The sequence below is a fragment of the Chelmon rostratus genome, chromosome 14, assembly GCF_017976325.1.
Source record: "Chelmon rostratus isolate fCheRos1 chromosome 14, fCheRos1.pri, whole genome shotgun sequence".
Classification (NCBI taxonomy): Eukaryota; Metazoa; Chordata; class Actinopteri; order Chaetodontiformes; family Chaetodontidae; genus Chelmon; species Chelmon rostratus.
Window position 1 is genome coordinate 11522985 of NC_055671.1, and position 19384 is coordinate 11542368.

The 19384-nt window shown below is 42.9% G+C and overlaps 1 protein-coding gene across 1 annotated transcript; it reads right to left on the reverse strand.

Annotated features, from left to right (window-relative positions):
- Positions 1–1597: 1597 nt before the first annotated feature.
- puraa (purine-rich element binding protein Aa) lies at positions 1598–3634 on the reverse strand. The gene has a single exon (XM_041952161.1). The coding sequence runs from the start codon at positions 3485–3487 to the stop codon at positions 2630–2632; it is 858 nt and encodes a 285-aa protein (XP_041808095.1). The 5' UTR covers positions 3488–3634; the 3' UTR covers positions 1598–2629.
- Between the last annotated feature and the right edge of the window lie 15750 nt (positions 3635–19384).

Below are 19384 nucleotides of genomic sequence, written 5' to 3' on the forward strand. Positions count from 1 at the left end.
ATATTTTCCTCTAGGATGGAGCTTTGAGTGCAAATAAAGGCATACAACTCCTTCATGAGAAATAAACATGGAATTCAGCCACATGCTTTCAAATAGTAATCATATATTTAATTGATATACATATATTGCCACCATTGGCACATACGATATTGCACACAGTGATGAAATGTTGCACAGAAAAAATAGATATATTTTTTGTGGGCGAAAACATTCCAAAATTACAAATAATGTGGAATAACGCTGAAAAGGTAAAACTACGAAAAAAAAAACAAAACAAAAAAACAAAACAAAACAAGACATGCTTGCTGCTCCCCATTAATTGAGCGACTTACAACTTACAAATAACTACCCAAGCCATAGAACGAGCATTTCAAAGGGGGCTTGTCGACAAAAGTTTCTATCATTTCAGGCCGCTACCGATGTTCCCAATCAGCCCCTGCTCTCCCTGCTAATGCGCTTGGCTAGTGAAGAGCCAACTCTTCTGCATCATCGTGCATCTAGGTGACCACCCCCTTCCATGTTTACATGTAGGCCGATACCTGGATGGCTGGGGAACGGGGATGGCGATAGTTAGGGAAGAAGGAAGGTAGCAGAAAAAAGTTAAGAATTCTGCTCAATTTTTTTTTCTTTAAGAGTTTGTAACAAACCCTTTTAGCACCACGAGTCGTGCGCTAGCACACAAGGGGGCTGAAACACAAAAATGGAAGAAAGAAAGAGGAAACAAAAACAAAAAGAAGCCAAACTGCGATCCAAAGCACCAGGCCAGCGTGTAAGCATGCGGAGTGTGTAAGGCACCAGGTTGTTTATATGCTGAAGAGGATGCTCCCAATCAGGTATCGTTTAGGCTATACCAGAGGCTCCAAAAATAGGTGGTCAAGGACAGTCTAGTTTGCTGGTTTCCAGTCAATCTAAACATGGGAGCAATCATTTAATTCACTGCTGAGGTAAATCTGACATTATCTGATTGTTGCCAGTTTCTCTGGAGTTTACTGACAGAGTTTATAAAACTGCTATCACACATCTATGAGATGCGACTGAACTGGATTAGAACCAGTTGTTTTCCGTGTGGCAGCCCAAATATTTACAATTAGACCAAAACTGAATCTCATCACCCCCAGGTAGATATTTGGGCTTACAAATCTAGAAGTAGAGCTGTGAGTACGTATCCAAAATAGCCCCACTGAACATCACATCTTCGGATCTTAATCTCGTTGGGATGGGCGCATCCACTGACACACAACTGGAGGCTCACCAACAGGTGAATGGAACCCTCTTCACCTTGGCTTATCCAGGCACGGTCCTCAGCGGCCCTCCTCATAGTGTGATGGTGATATTTTGATTACAGTTCGCATGGTCACTCCTTTTACAATCACGCTTTGAAACAACTTCCACTACAACTACATCAAGCCTTTGGATGGAAATCACTCTGTACTCGAACTTGAGATTCGTACACTATAGGCAGATAAAGATACATATGGAAGGGTCCTTGAGCCAATATTTTGGGAGACCAACGAAATCTATCTTAGTGCAGATTAACATGCAGCAACAGCACTCCTTGGCACTATTCGGACCTATATGACCGAACAAGATCGCAAAATGTTTCTGTTTCCAATGTACTAACCAATAATGCTCTGCTGAATTTTGCCCCTTTGTTTTTTTTTTGTTTTGTTTTAGACCAATCAGAACAGTAAGTGTTGGGTGTTTGTCTTGTCAAGTAATCTGCAATTCAGGCCGTTTGCTACATGTTGTCACTGCATTTCCTCTATCAAATACACATTTAGTACCTTTAAAATTAACACATTGCATTAACAACGAGACAGAAAGGTAGTCTATAATATATCCATCTGCATGGCAACAATTTCAACTGAAACAAAATTACAATATTAATATTTCTTTGAATGCCTCTGGCAAATGTCATCATGTCGAGATCCATTGACCAGTTCAATATATTTGATTTTTATGCAATGCATATTGCACGACAAATAGAGCACTTATTTCATTTCATGAAAATGCCTATATGTTCCTTTTACATACTGCATGACATCTAACCAGTTTTTTCCGAAGCAGGCCTAGCCCTCATATGATTTATGTGTAAACACATCTCTACTCACAGGTAAAGGTAAATAGGATGGCAAGTACATGTGACAACCTTTTACAAAGTTTTTTGAATTTTGGTTTAAAAATTAATATATCTGATTTGTGCTGAAGTCATTAGCTCACATGAAAAGGAAACGCTTTTTCCTCGGAACTCGGCAATAATTCCATTTGAACATTGCAAACACTTTTTTACAATAGCTTTAACTGGTACAAAAGTTTTCTGTTAATAAGGGAAATAAACACTCAGTTCAATATTGTTTGTCAAGTAGGAAACAATGTTCAAATATAATGTTATTACTTTGTTTAGCAGCCTGTTACTGTATTAATGGTGGATAAGTGGGGTAACATCCAGCGATGAGTGACAACATGTCATAACTGTCAGGTTGTGGAGGTTTCTTATACTGTGGGTGATGCTCCCTTGGAGTTAAACCGTTACAGTTAAATCTTTAGATCTCTTTCTTTATACAGTAGAGTTTTTAATTATATTTCTCTTGTTATTTTCATTACTCTTGCATCTTTTTTGCTCTCTATATCAATCCTCGTCTCCATCGTCCGCCTGCATCTCCTCTTGTTGCTGCAGCTCGCATGCCCTTTTCTCCCGCTGCTTCTCCTGGATCTTCTTCATCTCCTCGGCGTATTTACTGAAAGTATTCCCAAATTTGGACCACACTTTGTAGGGCACCGTAATTGAGTTGCGGTACGTTGGCTTCACCTCGCTTACCCTCATGAACACACCATACTTATTGGATCCGACGTCGAAGAAAAACCGTTTGTTGTCCACAGTCAATGATGACCCTTCGGGCAACTCCGCAGGTTCGTCCTCTACACCGTAATCGTCAATAAGTTTAGCCAAAGCGTCACGAAACTCAATAAGTCCCTGGGCAGGCAAAGCAATCGTCTGGCCTTGCGTGGATCCCAAACCGGGCCCCCGGTTAACGGTCTGTCGAATCCTCAGAAACCGTCCCCTCTGGTTCTCTTTCAGATCCATATAGTATTTCCGATTTTCTCGGACCAAGAACTCGCTTTTGAGCGCTCGCCTGGGCTCGTCTTGTACCAGTCCCGGGTTGCTCGGACCCAGCTGGGCATAATGTTCGATGAAGTCTCCCAAGTAGTCACGGAACTCGACCGCCACGGACATGGAGAGAGTGAGGCGGCTCTTGTTTCCACCGGCCCCGACTTCTGCTATCTTTAAGAAGCGGCCTTTCGCGTTCTGCTTAACGTCCAAATAGAAGCGTTTGTTCTGGATGTCAACCCGCTTCGACGCCAGCTCTTGCGTCTCATGCTGGAGCCCGGAAGCGGAGCCCGCCCCTCCTGTCGCTAGGTGCATGGAGCCGAAGCCTGGGCCCATGGCTGCTCCTCCCTGCTCACTTCCACTGTCTCTGTCCGCCATGATGCTGCCTGCCTGCCTTCTCCCTCTGTCTGCTGCAAAGCCACGGCCAGCCACAGCAAACGCCGGAGCTCTCGCGAGATCTACACAGAGAGGTATAAAGAGGCGAGGAGGGGTGGGGGGACGTTAATGCAGAGCGAGGACGCTGTATTTTCCCCAGCAAGGTGTAATGTCATGAGCTGTCATTTATATCGAAAACGAAACCAACGGCGGTTCGCAAGAAATTACCCTCCCTCTGCTTCAGTTTCTATTTGCCGTAATGGCCTCTGAAAATGATGCTATCTGGAAAGACCCTAGCTTGCCCCTGATTTAAAGTACGAGGAGTAAATATCCCTTCCAACGTAACACTGCATAACATTACACGTGTCTCTGCTCACGTTTAATGTGCTAATGGTTTTATAAATGACGAATTCGTTGTGAGAACCTGACATAAAAGCATACTGCTTATTTTCAGTGTAACAGTTTTGAGTATGGATCCAAAATTGGCCCAAACGCATTATTTCTTATGTCTGAAGTCACAAAAAAAAGATAAAAATCCTGCTTTCAAGTCTAATTCTTATTCAACTAAGCAAGACATTAGGCGTCATCACCAAATTAAATAGGCCTGTGTATATGTTTTTATATTTAACGGAGTCGCATGGGCACTTGTAATAAAATATGATTAATAATAAGACATAATAACCACGGGTGAATCGCTTATTTGCCCGCTTCCAGCCCTTTACAGTCGATAGCAAGGGATCCTGGTTAAACTAATCCACCTGTGTTGACTTCATCAACTTTAAGGCAGTAAATAACATACACTGAAATGCAACCGCTGTATGATTTATTTTAATTACTTATTCCAAAAATGTGATTAAGGCAAAAACACTCTTTTTATTTCAAAACCTTAGGCCAACATTACAATGTATTCTCTCGCTACTTAAATTCAATTTTTACTTTCCGGATATGGCAATGAAGTTTTGCCAAAGCATGTCGGGAAAGGGTCAGAGACGGAGAGGGGCGCCTTAACTGATGTTAAAGGATTCAGGAACATTATTTACGGATGCAAAGATTACTGTGTCAGCTAGGTGATGTTATGACAGCAGGGTTTGCCTTACCTGTACAGATTAAAAGCGACACAAATGTCCACCACGGAAGGTTTGACAGGGGACGGGTGGAAGCTCCCTCCTGCAGCGAACTGTCAGCTTGAGATGCACAATTTTCAGGGAGGGGGGGAAAAAAAGCATCATAAGAAACGTTTGAAACATGTCCACCCGCATGCTGCACAGGCCTTCAGCGGCTCGGGTCCGGCCTGGCTGCAGCATGCTGGATGAGCGCGCTCACGAATCATAGCACTATTTTTAATCTTTGGCCTCGAGGCGACTATCAGGCTATTTCTGACTAGATAACGGCACCCGATTTATGGCTTGAGTTCACACCTTATAGCCAGGATAGTCACCAGGCTATTTCTTTTGTGTCCTTATAAGCAGTCCTGATCCAGGTGCTCCAGCTTGGTCCCGTGCTCCTCACGGGCCTGCAGTCCCTCTTAATTATTTAGCTGCACATAGAAGGCCTACTGACGGCCATAAGTGATTTTATAATAGCAACATATCATTAAGTATTAGCCTAATTTGTATAAATCTGTGTTGGGTCTGTCTGCAACTAATACCCATAATTTGCTGTGCTCTTATTTAGCATTTTAATACGTTTGTATGCTACAGCGTCGACTCTCAGTGCATGAAAAGCCCCCATGTTTAAATGTGGCCTACATAGTCATAGGCTTTCCCCTATTAGACTATATCTTAGTCGATTATGTGGTCTGATTGTTGTTCAAAAAGCTGGAAAAAGGTCATTACAGAATTTGGTTTTGCATATATTTCTCCTTTTAAAAAAAATCCGCATATTTTAACTGGATGCACACAGGTGACCTGTCACTAGTCACTTTTGTAATGTTCCCATGCTGGCGATACTTTCTCCACAATAAATGATCTTCCTTCCTGAAATCAAATCTGATTGCGCAGACATTTCACATATATACATATATACATATATATATATTTTGTAAAAATGTGGTGAAAAAAGTTAAACAATAATAATGATAATAATAATAATAATAATAATAATAATAATAATAATAATAATAATAATAATAATAATTCCAGACAATAGAGTTCAAATACTCATGAGAGAATGCTACATTGGTATTAAATAGCTTCCTGTGTATTTTTTTTATTATCTCACAGCTGTTTCAGACCACACCAATATGACTGTCCTGTAGATGCTGAAGCTGCTTTTAAACCAGGCGCGCCTCCTTCTCCCTTTCAGATCGATATATGTTGAAAACTCTTTGTGTGCGTCATGGGTGCGCCGGGTCTCCTCAAAGTCTAAATAAGAAGGATGGCCATCACCTGAACTCCGTTTAAATTGGACGCTCATTCAAAACTCTTTCAGTCGATATTCGTTACGCACCTGAGGAATATTCATATTAAATGGGTGATTACTGTTCCTTAAAAATGCATTTAGCTTAAAACAAGTCGATTATTCTCCTCATGATAGATGGGTCAATCAGGTCATGTCATTTGACGTGTGATAATTTTTTCCCCCAGGTTTTGTGATCTTATCGTGTATTATTTCAACACATACATTTTTGTTTATGCAAAATAATTTAAGAAAAAGTATCACACTGACAGAACTGTTAAGAATGAATAAGAAAGTAAGTTACTTTTCAGCGTCAGCATTGCTCCTGTGTATAGGCGTCCAAAGGCTGTCTGAGGGCCTCAGTAAAGTTCAGTAATACAAATAAAAGTCTAACCCATAACCTAAAACTCTTCAAATCAATTTAAATGTTCATTATTATTATTATTAATCGGTACTGATAACTTTTGTTTCTGTCACACAGGGAAATATAAAGACATATATCATATATTATTATAAAATGCTTTTAAATGTCAAATGTTGCTTTGCACTTTCAATTCAAAATACTGAACTACCTTTTGTAAATAATACAGCTTTCCACAATTCATTGAGTGCAACATTGAAATAATCCTATAGTTAATGTGCATAGGCCTAAAATGAAACGGACGGGTATTGTGACAGTGGGTCAGAATGCTGAAGAAAGGCAAAAGCGAGTGAATAACTTTCCAATTTGTAGTTGTAATTATAGGAACAAAGCAATAAAAAAAATAAAGTAAAACAATATTGTCGTATTATATATTTAAATTAATTATAGATAACAAAGCAAACGTTGGCTTTATACCGCTGTAATAAACGTTAAGAAATAAGCGAAGGTCATTTATTGAAAATTAGTAGTCCGAAATAACGGCTAGGACAAAACATAAAGCTTTGCCTGCACATTTAAATTTCAGCTGCCTCTTCCCTCATGCGAGGCGAGGTGAGCCTGCCGGCCTGCAGCAGTTAGGCCTACCACTATTCAGCTGCTTTTCTCTGTCTTAACTCGCTTATTTAAACTCGATGTGTGTTTCAGATTTGCTGTCTGACCTCTTATAAACATTCCCTGCTCTTACTGCCTCAAAGGTCGCCCGGCCTCCTGCTCAGCTCCGCACCAATCATCACTTCTTGCCACCACAAGTCCAGTCACGTTTTGGAAAAGGTGAGTAAATTATCTTAATAAGACAAACAAACAGTCATGTAAGCAGAGGGGGGAATTTAAACAAATCATACATTTATATATCTTGCATCATTCTGATGTTCAGTATAATGTAGGCCTGTGTGGGCTGTTTGTACAGACATGAACGCATGTTAGCCGTTTGGTTGGTTTCTCCTCAACTGTCCTTGTTTTTACCATTATATTCACTGAATTTAATCTAGTCCAGGCTTATAATTCTTTACGTTCATTTCGCGTTATTGCTGCCGCTAAAGGAAGCAGCAGCTGATCTTATTGTATCTCTCTTTTGTGAAGGGCTCTTTTATTTTCCCCTCAACCAGTTGGCTGTATGTAATAACCACAAATCCGGATGCATGCAAATAAGTAATTCCTATAGAATTTATACTGAAAAACAGACGAGGTCTTGTTGTTTTGCTATCAGGTATCAGTTTTCTATATATCCTGCGTTGGATGTAATATCCCCCTTCCTCTCGGGCCTTCAATCGCCCATAAAAAAAAGCCCAATTTAGAATTTCATCCGACCTTCTAGTGCAAAATCTCACCATGGGGCATGGTCCATTTCTGTCTAATGTATGGGCTGCAGACCCTGCGTCTGTGCGGTGGATCAGCTGCACCGACAGACCACAAACAACCTGTCAATTTAATTAATCCATCATCAGCCAGTCTTATTAGGCCTATTTTTCATCGCACTTTTTCATCACGAATATGAACCCGTAAAATATTCATTCTGTTCGGATGCCGAGGCCACGTCCAACGCAGATTTCAGCCTAAAAAAAAAAAAAAAAAAGGTGTCGTCGCAGTCTGTAAAAGGCGTCCGCTGTGATCACCTCACAAAGTTTTGCGCTATCCCGACACAGGAATGCTGTGGCGCTGCTCCAAATGCAGATCACATGCACGGCCGCATGCTGTATGTTATGCTTCTGTAAACTCTGCCAAGCGGTGACACATGCCTGGCCGCCCGTCCGAACATTTAATTGCTGCAAGACAGCGACCATCCGAGTGACATGTAAATAAAGCGTCATTCCACCGAGCGAGATCCCACAACCTACCTTGCGCGCCGCTCAGTCTGCAGGCGGGGAAGGGAGGGGGGGAGCGCCTTTAAAGCCTCGACGGTGTGCAGCGGGGGGCGAGACAAGGCGGGAGACACATGTGAACACGCTCGGAGGCCTTTGTGACAGCGCCGCGGACTGCTCCTGCTTGCTTCACAAGATGGACAAGAAAACGGCGAGTCGTGGCACGGAGAGAGACACACGCACAAGTTCAACGCCGCACGCTTCACCTCTGATGTCAACACGCACTGTGTGATGTGAACTCGGTGCAGCCGCGCCCCCCGTTGGCGGTATTGAGGAACTGCAGCGTTGCCTCCTGATGGTAACAGGTAGACCAGGGCAACATTTTTTTTTATTTTTCTATTTTTTTTGGGCAACCGTAATGAAGGGCAGCGTCTAATAAAGTATGTGAGCATCACTGCTATCAACACCCTATATTATGACTTTTGCCTCACTTTAACTGCATACTTGAATCTTGCAGGGTATGAGTGTTGCACCCGTGCTCTTACTCTGATGAGCTCCTACTCTGTGTTGGCGTTAAGTGTGTTGCAAAAGCACATGGGTAGTTCAGCTCACACGGCGACAGATGATTTTATTCCCGTGTCTGACATCAGCCTCACCCCTATAGGCCTAATTTATAGGCCATGTAAAGTTTCAGCACCACGGAGAGCAGCCAGGTCTGTGTCGGGTCTGCAGGACGTGCACATAGATGGAAAACAAGTGCTGAATGCGGAGTCGTGTTTGTATTTTATAATCTTACAACAGTAGTCAGTTTGTTATGATGGTCCCTGCTTCAGCATCACTCAATATAAACATGCACTGCCCTAAATTGTACAGGATAACATATTTCCACAGTGAGAATATTTCACTGGACATGATTTCAGATGAGGAGCCCTGCTCTTGCTGGGTTAGTAGAATAGCTGTTTGATTTACAGCAGCACTTACAGCAAGTATGTGTCAAATTGCTCATAAATACAGTGCGGTCAGCAGATGTCGCTCTTTGTGAATACTGCCAGCGCAACATCCTGTATCCGCATTCTACTTGGCATTTAGGCTAAACCAAACCATTACAATCCAAACTTGACCTAAAATTGCCACTGATGCTGGTCAGACGTGACCGTTCCTGTGTTGAATTATGTCTCTTAGTGAGGTCTACAGCCCTCTGTCACAGTGCTCTCTCACAGCCCCGTTATCATATGAACACATTCAGTTAGAATTATGAAAACACAGAGGAGCACGCTTTGTATGAATTTTCTCCTCCTGGGGTGATGCAAATATATATTTTTTATCCTGCTCTGGACCCCGATATTGCAGCTGTTTCAGCCGTATGGATTTAATGCGGTGCTTCAACATCAGTTTTTTTAGAGGCAGAGCAGCGAATGTGACCTGAATGCAGGGCATGACTTAATGGGATGAGACGCAAAACTCATTCAAAACAGTCTCTTGAAGAATCTGAAATGCTTTCGCAGCCTTAGTCATCGCAGCCATATGGTTTTTGCAGGCCCACCGGACTATATGCGGCTGCATTTTTTTAAATGTGAACCTCTCTCGTTTCTGGAGTAATGCCTTGGCCACAGTGAGATGCGGTTTTGAGGAGGGACAGTCATGGATTTAGGATTTAATTTGTTTCATTATAACGTGAGATCGCCGCTGATAAACCACCATGGAGTGATTGACATACAGTAGCTGGGTTCTGGGAGTGAGGAGATCGACCATTTGGTCCGTCGGTTGCCTGCATCTCGGCGCTCCAATCCTGCGTTTTTGTTGACGGAGCCCCTTGGCAATCGGCATTATTTTCTCTCCGTCTGTGGCTAGTGGGGGAGGCGGAGAGAGAGCCGCGGTGGAAGGCGCCGTATTAGCGTTATAGCTGCCGACCAGAAATATTGTGTTATTTTTGGGGAATGAAACGTGGCTTATGTTTTGCGACCGGACTACCAAACTCGTGGCTCACTGCAGCATTTTGCGTCTTTTCCCTCCGCTGCAGATGATACAGAAAAGCATCATAGCGGTACCCCACCACTGCAATTTTTGGGCAAAGATAAGAGTGGCGTCGTCTTGCAGTTAAGGCTACTATGGCAGCATAGGGGGGCATCTTCTGGAGGGGAGAATCCGCCGATTCCTTTGCTTAGCCTGTCGACAATGCCTTATTATTAGCAGAAAGCAGCGACTGGATTTGAAACCCAGCATCGCCCCGCGGTTTCCCCGGTCTAAAGCTGCTGTTTACCCACTGAAAATCACTCGAAAAAGCAGCGGATCCCGATGGCATGGACACTTATGCAAGGTCTGCCGCGCTGCCGTGCTACTGGAGCCTACTTGCTGTCTCTTCATTCAACCCAGCTCCATCGCCATCGCCCCGCAGCCGAGAGAGCCCTGCCGCAACGCGACCAGCGACCACCGAGCCAAAGCAGGCGGCATGAGGCTTGATTCAGTACATTTATCCATGCTGGTCATCGGGGTCTCATTCGCCTGCTACTCCCCGAGTTTGAATTCCCTGCAGGACCAGGTTTACAAATCCGCCGTGGTGATCGAGGGCAAGGTGCAGTCTACGCCTGTGAACGTCTCCGCGGAGCCGTACCGTGTGAATGTCAAAGTGCTGGATGTTTGGCCCCTAAACAGCGGGGGTCTGGAGCGAGAACAGCTCGTCACCGTGGGGGAATTTGGATCTGAGGCTCCGTGCACCAAAGTGAAGAAGAACCACAAGTACATTTTTTTCATGGACCCCACTGACGAGCCCTTGGTTTTCAAGGCATCGTTTGCGCCTCTGGACACGAGTGGAAAGAACCTAAAAAAGGATGTTGGGAAGATCTTGTGTGAGGACTGCGGTAAGTTAATGTATTGTGGATTACCGGTGAAGTCCAACCCGGAAGAATGAACGGTCTGTAAAGAGCCCCTGGCTTAGGGCTTTAGGTAACGGCCACTCTGGTGAATTGTGGTTATTATGGCCACGGCGTGGTTTGGAGTCAGTGGGTACCAGATAGGTGCCTAAGGGGCGTCTATGCAGCAATTTTCGACAACTCTCGCAGGCTCCCATAGCCCACATGATCAATCAAACTCTCTTTCTCTCTCCCTTTCTCTTTCCCCTGAACTGCATCAGACATGCGCCTCGCACTGTTGCTTATGAGGAATTGCAGTTTGTGTGAATCGAAGTATCTGCATCCTGCAAACCCGCATTGTACTTTTAGCATTTTAGCGACCTTTTCGTGCACCTTTTCCTTCACAGGCTTCATATGTAGATGTGTGCTTTTCCCCATTTGTCGAGGCTACTCGTATGAACACCGAGCGCATGCGTTTCATGGACCCGGTACGATTTCAGGACCAGGGACAGCGGCCTGTATCACCGGTGATCACGTGTGGGAAATCAAGCTGCCTTAAGCAATTTGGTTCCTCGGCTATATTTAGGCTCGCGCCCTGCTTTAATGCTTTAATACCCCACACTTTGCCATAGCCTGTCGTGGTCCTGGTCCTGCATGCACACATGCATCTTCGGTGCAGGGAGATGGGTAGCAGTGTGTGTGTTGTAGTCCTAACCTGGAATCGATGCAGTGGGAAATATCAATTTATCAGCTTTGCCAACCAGCACTTTGGGTTTTCTCTTTTTTTGTTTCGACTCATGCACAGGTAGTTCAGGACTGGACTTCGGTCAGTAGATGTCGCCCTTAGGGAGTATTTTTAAAAGCACACCAGGCACATTTCATCTGTAATGAGGCATTATTTATTCATTTTTTTTTAGTATAGTCATTGTCACTGCTGATATTCACGTGTATTCATATTGTTCAACATACAGTGCTGCCCCCCTCTCCCTCCCTCCCAGCTTGTTGTAAGATTTCACCAATGAAAATCAAGGCTGATCATTTTGTTCAGACTATGAAAGTTACTGACTGAGAGCAATGCAGCTGCACTGGTGCTGATGCAGGTGGCAGCATGCGGATATGTGCACGCGGATATGTGCACAAGGATGCACAGACACACGTGTGTGTTTAGCAAATTGGGAATTGTTCAGTGACAGAATTTGTGGGGTTAGTGCCACTTGTCAGAGTCTTTCTTACTCTTCACCAGGTTAAAATGAGTTTAATCATAAAGTAGTGTGAGTGTCTGAAACTCAGTCTTTAACGCCTCTCAGTGCTCGTCATGGAGCTTCTCCTTTGCTTGTGTCTACAACTAATGTCCCATGCTGGTCAGCCTGCAACACAACTCCAAAACGCGAGGCGACTAGCTCGTCTTCCACGCTCTGAATGTTTCGAGCTAATTGGTGGATATATCACACTTATAAAACGAAATCTATGCTACTGTCATCGTGTGATACGCACATTTGTACTTCCGCTTAAGTGTTGTGGCCTAGAACACGATGTGTGCCCTGTACTGCTGCCTTCTTAAATCCTCTTAGCCTGTACTCATGAGACGCCAATGCTCTCCCCTCTTCTTGATTTTGCCACACTCACTCTGGCTTTTAAACTCATCATCCCATGAGGGAGGTACCACAAAGTGGACCTTATTACCCCTTGAGTTCCTAGAACAGCCCAGACATCCCCTGTCAATTCTTCTGCCACTTAGCAAAGCTCGTCAGTGACGTGATCAAACTGGCACGGCCACCTCACTGTATTACCTGAGAGAGCTGCCACGCCCGCTTCCTGGGCCTCTGTAGATCTCTTTTATGTAGCCCGGCAATATAGCTGATGTTGCTCTGGCGCGCCATAATTGAGGGGCTTCCTACTTAGTGCAGTTGATCTCATCACTGCTTCTTTTCTGATCCTCCCCAATCATGCCATTTTCGACACCTTTAATACAGACAGGTAAACAATCAGTCCCTTGACATCGTCTTGTCCCTTTGAGCTCCCTCTTTCACTCAGCAGGGACACAAGATCAGCAACGCCTGCTTCTTACCCTCATATGAAGTTCCCTAACACCGCATCACTGCATCTGTATTACGGGCCATTTTGTGTTGGCCTTGAACCTTGAACTGCTGCATAAGCAGCTTTGTCTGGGCCCAACCAGTGATCCCAGGTCCACTGAGCACACATCCCAAACTTGCCTTGAATGCCTCTCATGCACAAGCTTTCAAATGTCTGAATCAGAGGAGTGAGTGTACATACTGTACAGCTCTCCAAATGCTGCAGTTGTAATCTTCCAGCTCCTAAGGGCTGCCCGAAAAACAGGCTACCTGCAGGGCTTACCACCTGCACCCCGTCCTCAGGACTCTGGGGTGTGGGCTTCCTGCCCAAGAAAAAAAGAAATCCTCTGATAAAGATTACAACAAACATGCAGACGTCATGTTAAGCGATCAAATCTGTCCCTCGTACTGGCTGTCAATGTCTCAAGAAGATCATATTGTATCTGACTGGAACTGCAACATTGTCTCTAACATGATTGTACCATAAAGAAAAGAAAATGTAGCACAGACTGGACTCACCTGAGCCAAGTAATGTATCCCAGTGTAAACACATGACAGCATGTTTTTCAGTATTTTTTTTATTTAAGCTTGCCTAACATTTCATCCAGGTACATGTTTGACAAACTTGTTTCACAGTGGACCATATGCAGTATAATTGCAGCTACCTGAAATGACAGTATGAGGCCCTTTGACCTATCAGTGCACGCTTTACATTTACTCATCTTTTTCTGGCTGTCAGCAGGCTTGTATGGCGGTGCTGAACAAGGATCTCTTCACCCATTTTTCCTTACATGTTTTGGTCTAATCCATTCACAAGCTGAGTCTTTTCTATGACAGCAGACTGCTAACATTACCATATCACGATCATCTTCTGTTACCAAACTCTATTGATCATGATTCTGCTTTTTAATCAACTGAAGGTATGAGATGAGATGACAGAAAAGAAAACTGCCTCTACCTTAATGAGGGTGGATGTTTTGTGATTTGGATTGGAGGCTCACATTGCTGTACTTAGCACTGTGATTTCAAGTGTGTCACACCTGCCTTTTAGCTTTTACTATTCAGCATAACAATAACGTGTTTGTCCTTCATGGCTCAGTCTAAATCTAAAGTCTGTATAATGAAACGAATGTGGTTAGCGAGACCCCTAGCTTTTTGTCTATCCATGGACCCCATGAAGGAGACCTACAAAATAGCATTTTGTGAGTGCATGAGTGTGGGTGTTTGCAGACTGGTGGGAGCATTGTATGAGTAAAAGACAGCACAAAATGCTGCAACACTAATGCACAAAAAAAAAGGTCATCTGAGTTGAGGAGTAGCACATCGCCCTAAAACCGCCTCCATACTTGTAATGAACAAACGTGCAAATCATTCTCACTCTTGCGAGTATTTATTCATTGCCCGTTAAGCCTGTTTATTTCTCTGAAGTAAATCAATGTAACAGCGTTGGTGTGAACGCTCACTAATCTGTCACTGTGAGGTCCCACTGTACGCAGGTCGCAGCTGCTGCATTGAGGTGGTAGACGGGCAGAATTTGGCCCTGAGCGATGCATCTTTCTGTGAATTGAGAGAGTTCTTTAGAAGAGCTAGACATAGAACATGAATGACAGCTGCTGATGGCGACTGGGTTCTGCTCTCGGGCCACAAGTTCGTCTGACGGCAGAATGAAACAACAAGCATCTACAGGTTGGCCATTACGCCCTAATGGCGCATTCAAGGGCAATTCAGCAAACAGTTGATTGTGACAAAGGTGCTCATTTACTGTATTTCACCGGCGAGATTATTGTCTTGTGCAGGATGTGTGTTTGTTTAGATAAGAATGATTGAAGTGTTTTCGACTGTCGATGCAGTCGTGTCTTTAGCTCAGGGCAGAGGGACATGCTAATGAGACTGACCAGCTTGAAGCATGGATTTGTTTCCACTGAGGTGTATGTTTGCGGGGACTGTTCTCTATGTTCCCAGTGTCATTTACGTAGACGTTCTGGCCTTTTGAATCTCCGCTCGGCTTCTCCACTCTGACAAGATAGCTTGATGTATATTTATATGATGTATGAAAAAGGGCATGGCCATTTTCAGTAATTGGCCCCTCATTTTCCTCCCCTATTAGACACATTCTCACGATCACTCAGATTTGTACTCCACATTTCTAAAGACATCATTTTACAAGCTATCATTATGACAGAGTGAGCATATTGGGTCTCTGTCTTCTGTGCCCGCAGAAGTCACAGTTTTGCAGCGACAGACACGCTTTCATGGCAGACTTGAGGTTTATTGATTCAGGTCATGCCTAATACCTGTTTGCAGGGCACAGCTGTTACAAAGCAGATGTGACGATGAGAGTAAGTGGTGCGCTTGGAGCCTTTCAGTCACCGGGCATGTTAAAAAATATCAAATCGGTGGGTGTTTGTGATTGCTGCTGTCCAGTGTTACGCTGCGACGTGTGTACACTTGTGACTGAGCAAAAAAAAAAAAAAAAAGAGCCTCTGTCATTTCCCAGTCTTAAGCAGAGTGTGTTGAACTTGCAACAAAGATTAAAATAATCAACTATGTTTGCCTCGTACAACAGAAATAACAGTTATGAGATTAAAGAAGATTCATCGCAAAATTCATCCCTCCTTTGCAGAGACATGGTTGCCACAGATTTCTTACTATTGTGTAAGCCAATATTTTGTCTCGTTCACTACAGCGTCAGTTGATTCATTTAATCTGTAAAGCACCATGAAGCTCTTAAGAATGATGCATCTTTGTTGAGGTTAGATGACTAATGCAGGAGTGCAGAATTTAAATTCCTGTTCTGCTCCCGCTTTGGTCGTCTCAGCATTTGGTTGAAGCGCTTTACGTTCAGCAGTCCTCTCAGACTGCCACAGTCCAGGCGTCATACATATTATCCATCTAAAAATTCATTTTCATTGTCTGGGTCTTTCTTAACTAGAATTTTGATATTACTGTATAGTATTATTGCTATAGACTACTTTTTTGAATGTAAACAAATACATAAATGAGTGCAGATGCTATGCATCTACTGCTGCTGTATAGTTAATACAGCCCTGCTATAATCAGGGTAAAGACATGGTGTATTGTTAAGAGGATCTAGTCTACTGCACTCCGATATGCAGTTAGTTAAGCTGTCTTTCATTGTCACCTGTGAGCCAAAATGTTTTGCTGGCATTGCACAACATAAATGCATTTCTTGGCTTTCATGCAAAAATACCACTGATCGCTCATTGTAGTTGTTGCTGAAATATCTGCTTAAAGAAATGCTGTTTTGTCAGCATACCTAACCACATATTGCTCAAAAGTGTCTGTCATGGTAGTTATTGAAATTTCTTTTCCTCCATTATTCTTTTTTCCACACGTGCTTGTACTTGTGAAGCGATGCCTTACAGCAAACCTCCTTATAACCTCCTTTGTTTGATTTAATTGGATTTGGAATATGGTTAAACACAATCTTATGACACCTTTGGCATATAAAAGTCTTCACAAATGAGGCAAATTTACAATTAGGTTGTTTTGAATTGTGATACAGTCATCATTAGTAAAGAGCTTTGTCCTCGGCTAACCTGGGCTCCTTATGCCGGCTAAAGCCAGCATACCAAAGCAAAATCCCACAACTGTGAAGAGAGGAACTGTTGGTTTTACACATAAAATGGGAAAGAGCACAATTTGATTTAATGCTAGAGAGTTTTTTTTTTTAGCCATTTTAGTTCAGAGGAACATAACAACAAGCTAACAAACACTTAAACCTGACTTACTAAAAGATTGCTATAGCCTACATGCTAGCAGACACGACCTGGTGAAGGCTCTCGGTGCTCTGCGTCACCTGTTGGTCAGGTCTGAAGATGACAAGATATCCCACATTGCCTTTTACGTAACACATTTAGATAAGCGTTAGCAACACGGACCAACATTAGTATCCACTTGGAACTATATTTCTGGTCACCTTATGAATGTAAGTCCAATATTCATTATGTGTTTGTATTGGTCTCTACCCAGTGCTGCAAAAAATACAGTCGGCCTGTTTAGCTTCGTAGTTAGCTAGTAGCAGCTAGCTAGTTGCGAACTGTGGCTGCTGTCTGGTGCAGGGCGGGTGGTGTACAGCAAGTTTATTGAGCGTTTTTCAGTAAGAAGAGTCTCTTGGTGGACTACTGATGTGAGTTTTTGCATCAAACTCTCTGTAATTCAAAGATAGTCGTTAGAAATGTGCTTAATTAGCAAGAACTCTGTCTTGGTAAGTTCACAGTGTTTTGCACAATTGACGGCACAATAGATTTATAAAAAGTGGGCTGTAATTCTCCTTGATACTTATAAAATTACACAAAATACAGCTAGTTTGTGCTCAGACAGAGAACTAACTAACTAACTAACTCTGCAATTCATGTCCACCAGCAGCATTAACTCAGCGTGGCTCACTGTCATCCCACATGGCCTGATGAAATATCCGTCTCGAGTTTGGACAGAGTGACAGTAGACCTTTCTCAACGTGCACACTTTGACTCGACACATCAAGACAAGCACAGGTGTGACAGGTAACAGTGGTTTGCTCCGGCGTTCCAGTAAGCCTTAAGTCAGCATGCGCAACATCAGGGTGCTCACCTAAATGGAATGCAGCAATTATTAAGGTTATTAGTAACACAGAATGTCTGCCGCGACAGAGGTTGAGCAGCTTGTCTGGCTTTTCACAGTAGCAGACCTCTGCCGAATATATCCAGAATGTTATAACGTCACAGATGAGATCATGCGCGTGCATAATTATCCTGCCAACGTCCAAATGCGACCAATATTTAGCAAAAAGTTAAAAAAAAACTGAAAAAGCACTGAAATTTAATTATATGTTTGTTTTTCTTCCTTTCTCATTTTAACGTTATATTGCTCTAATGTTCATATTGAGCTAAAGGAATTCCAAAAACAAGATTTGTGTGCGAGGAGATTTTCAGGATCACACTCACAAAAAGGAGAAAGTGAAAACAAACTTGTGTTTTGACAGATTACATTAAAAGAAAACGCTTGGATTATACTGTGTGCGCTCTCATCACAATGAAACGATCCACTTCTGATGAAAAATGGCTCCCGTTGATGAGATTCAGCGTTGTGTGTGAAAGCTCTGGACATGACACAACACCAAGTTCTTATCACTTCCTAATTCTGCTCACCACAGAACGACAGTACTTTCAGCCATTCTGAGTGGTTTAACATGAGTTTAGTTCTACATGAGTGGTTTAACCGCTCCGCTGTGACAGATATTTTCCACAGTTTTGAGTGTCTGTTTAACATGCCCTTTGATTTCACACACTCTCTCTCTCACACACACACACACACACACCAAAGCTGTGCTTTGGATGATTATGAATTTCCATGCTGTAATACAGAATTATGTCTGGGCTCATGGAGAATAATGGGCTTATACTCTAAGTTCAGTTGGATAAGAACTATGAAAACAAGTCTGCAGTGCCATGCACTTTCAGGCTTGTAATTTTGTATCAAATTAATCATATGCTCCACATAACTGCAAACTGAGAAACTGAGATTTTCGAAGAATTTAAAATATTTGTTAGATGTTGAGACTGGGCAGGTCGGGGAAGAAACAGCAGATGCATTTGAAACATGTTTTTAATCTCCTCCTTTAGTCATGATGATTTTTGTATCTATGGCAGTTTAGCAATTTTTAATTTTTCTTTATTTTAAGGTCATTTTATATTTACAATAATTGTGAATATGTATGTAGATATGTGCATTAGATCCAGGCTCTTTCTACCAAGGCTACATGCATTTACATGAAGAGTAGTTTGGGGAATAAGGCACCATTTTCTTTGTTTGATTATAACAACGTTGGCATGTTTCTTGTACATAGCACATACCTTGTTAAAATCAGTGGCGCGTGTGTCACCTACAGTACAGCGTTGCTGCAACACTGCAGCTCGCAAACAGCTGGCTGAAATCAGCCATCAGACAGAGGAGCAGGATTGGGTCGGCTGCTGGTGGTGTGAATGCAGATTAGTCTTACAGTTCGTACATAATGTCACAACCAATAATCTCCATTAATCTCTGGCTTGAATTCATAAAATGGCATGAAAGCTCCTTTTGGAACAGCAAAACTATTTGGACCAGAATTTTCAGAGAGGACACACACATTTATGTCTTGCAGGTTTTGCGGGAGAGTTGCATGTGCGTTTGTCTTGTGCTATCAGTATTAAGATATGAGATCAACATTTGGTATTTGTGTGCGATTCCACAGCTAAATCCACCAAGTGTGAATGAAGAATAAGCCTCATATCAAAGTGATGAACAGTAGGCCTACAGGTGGAAATCAGTCCGTGCCTCTTTTTATATATTATGTCTTTCAGGGATAACCTTGATTTGAC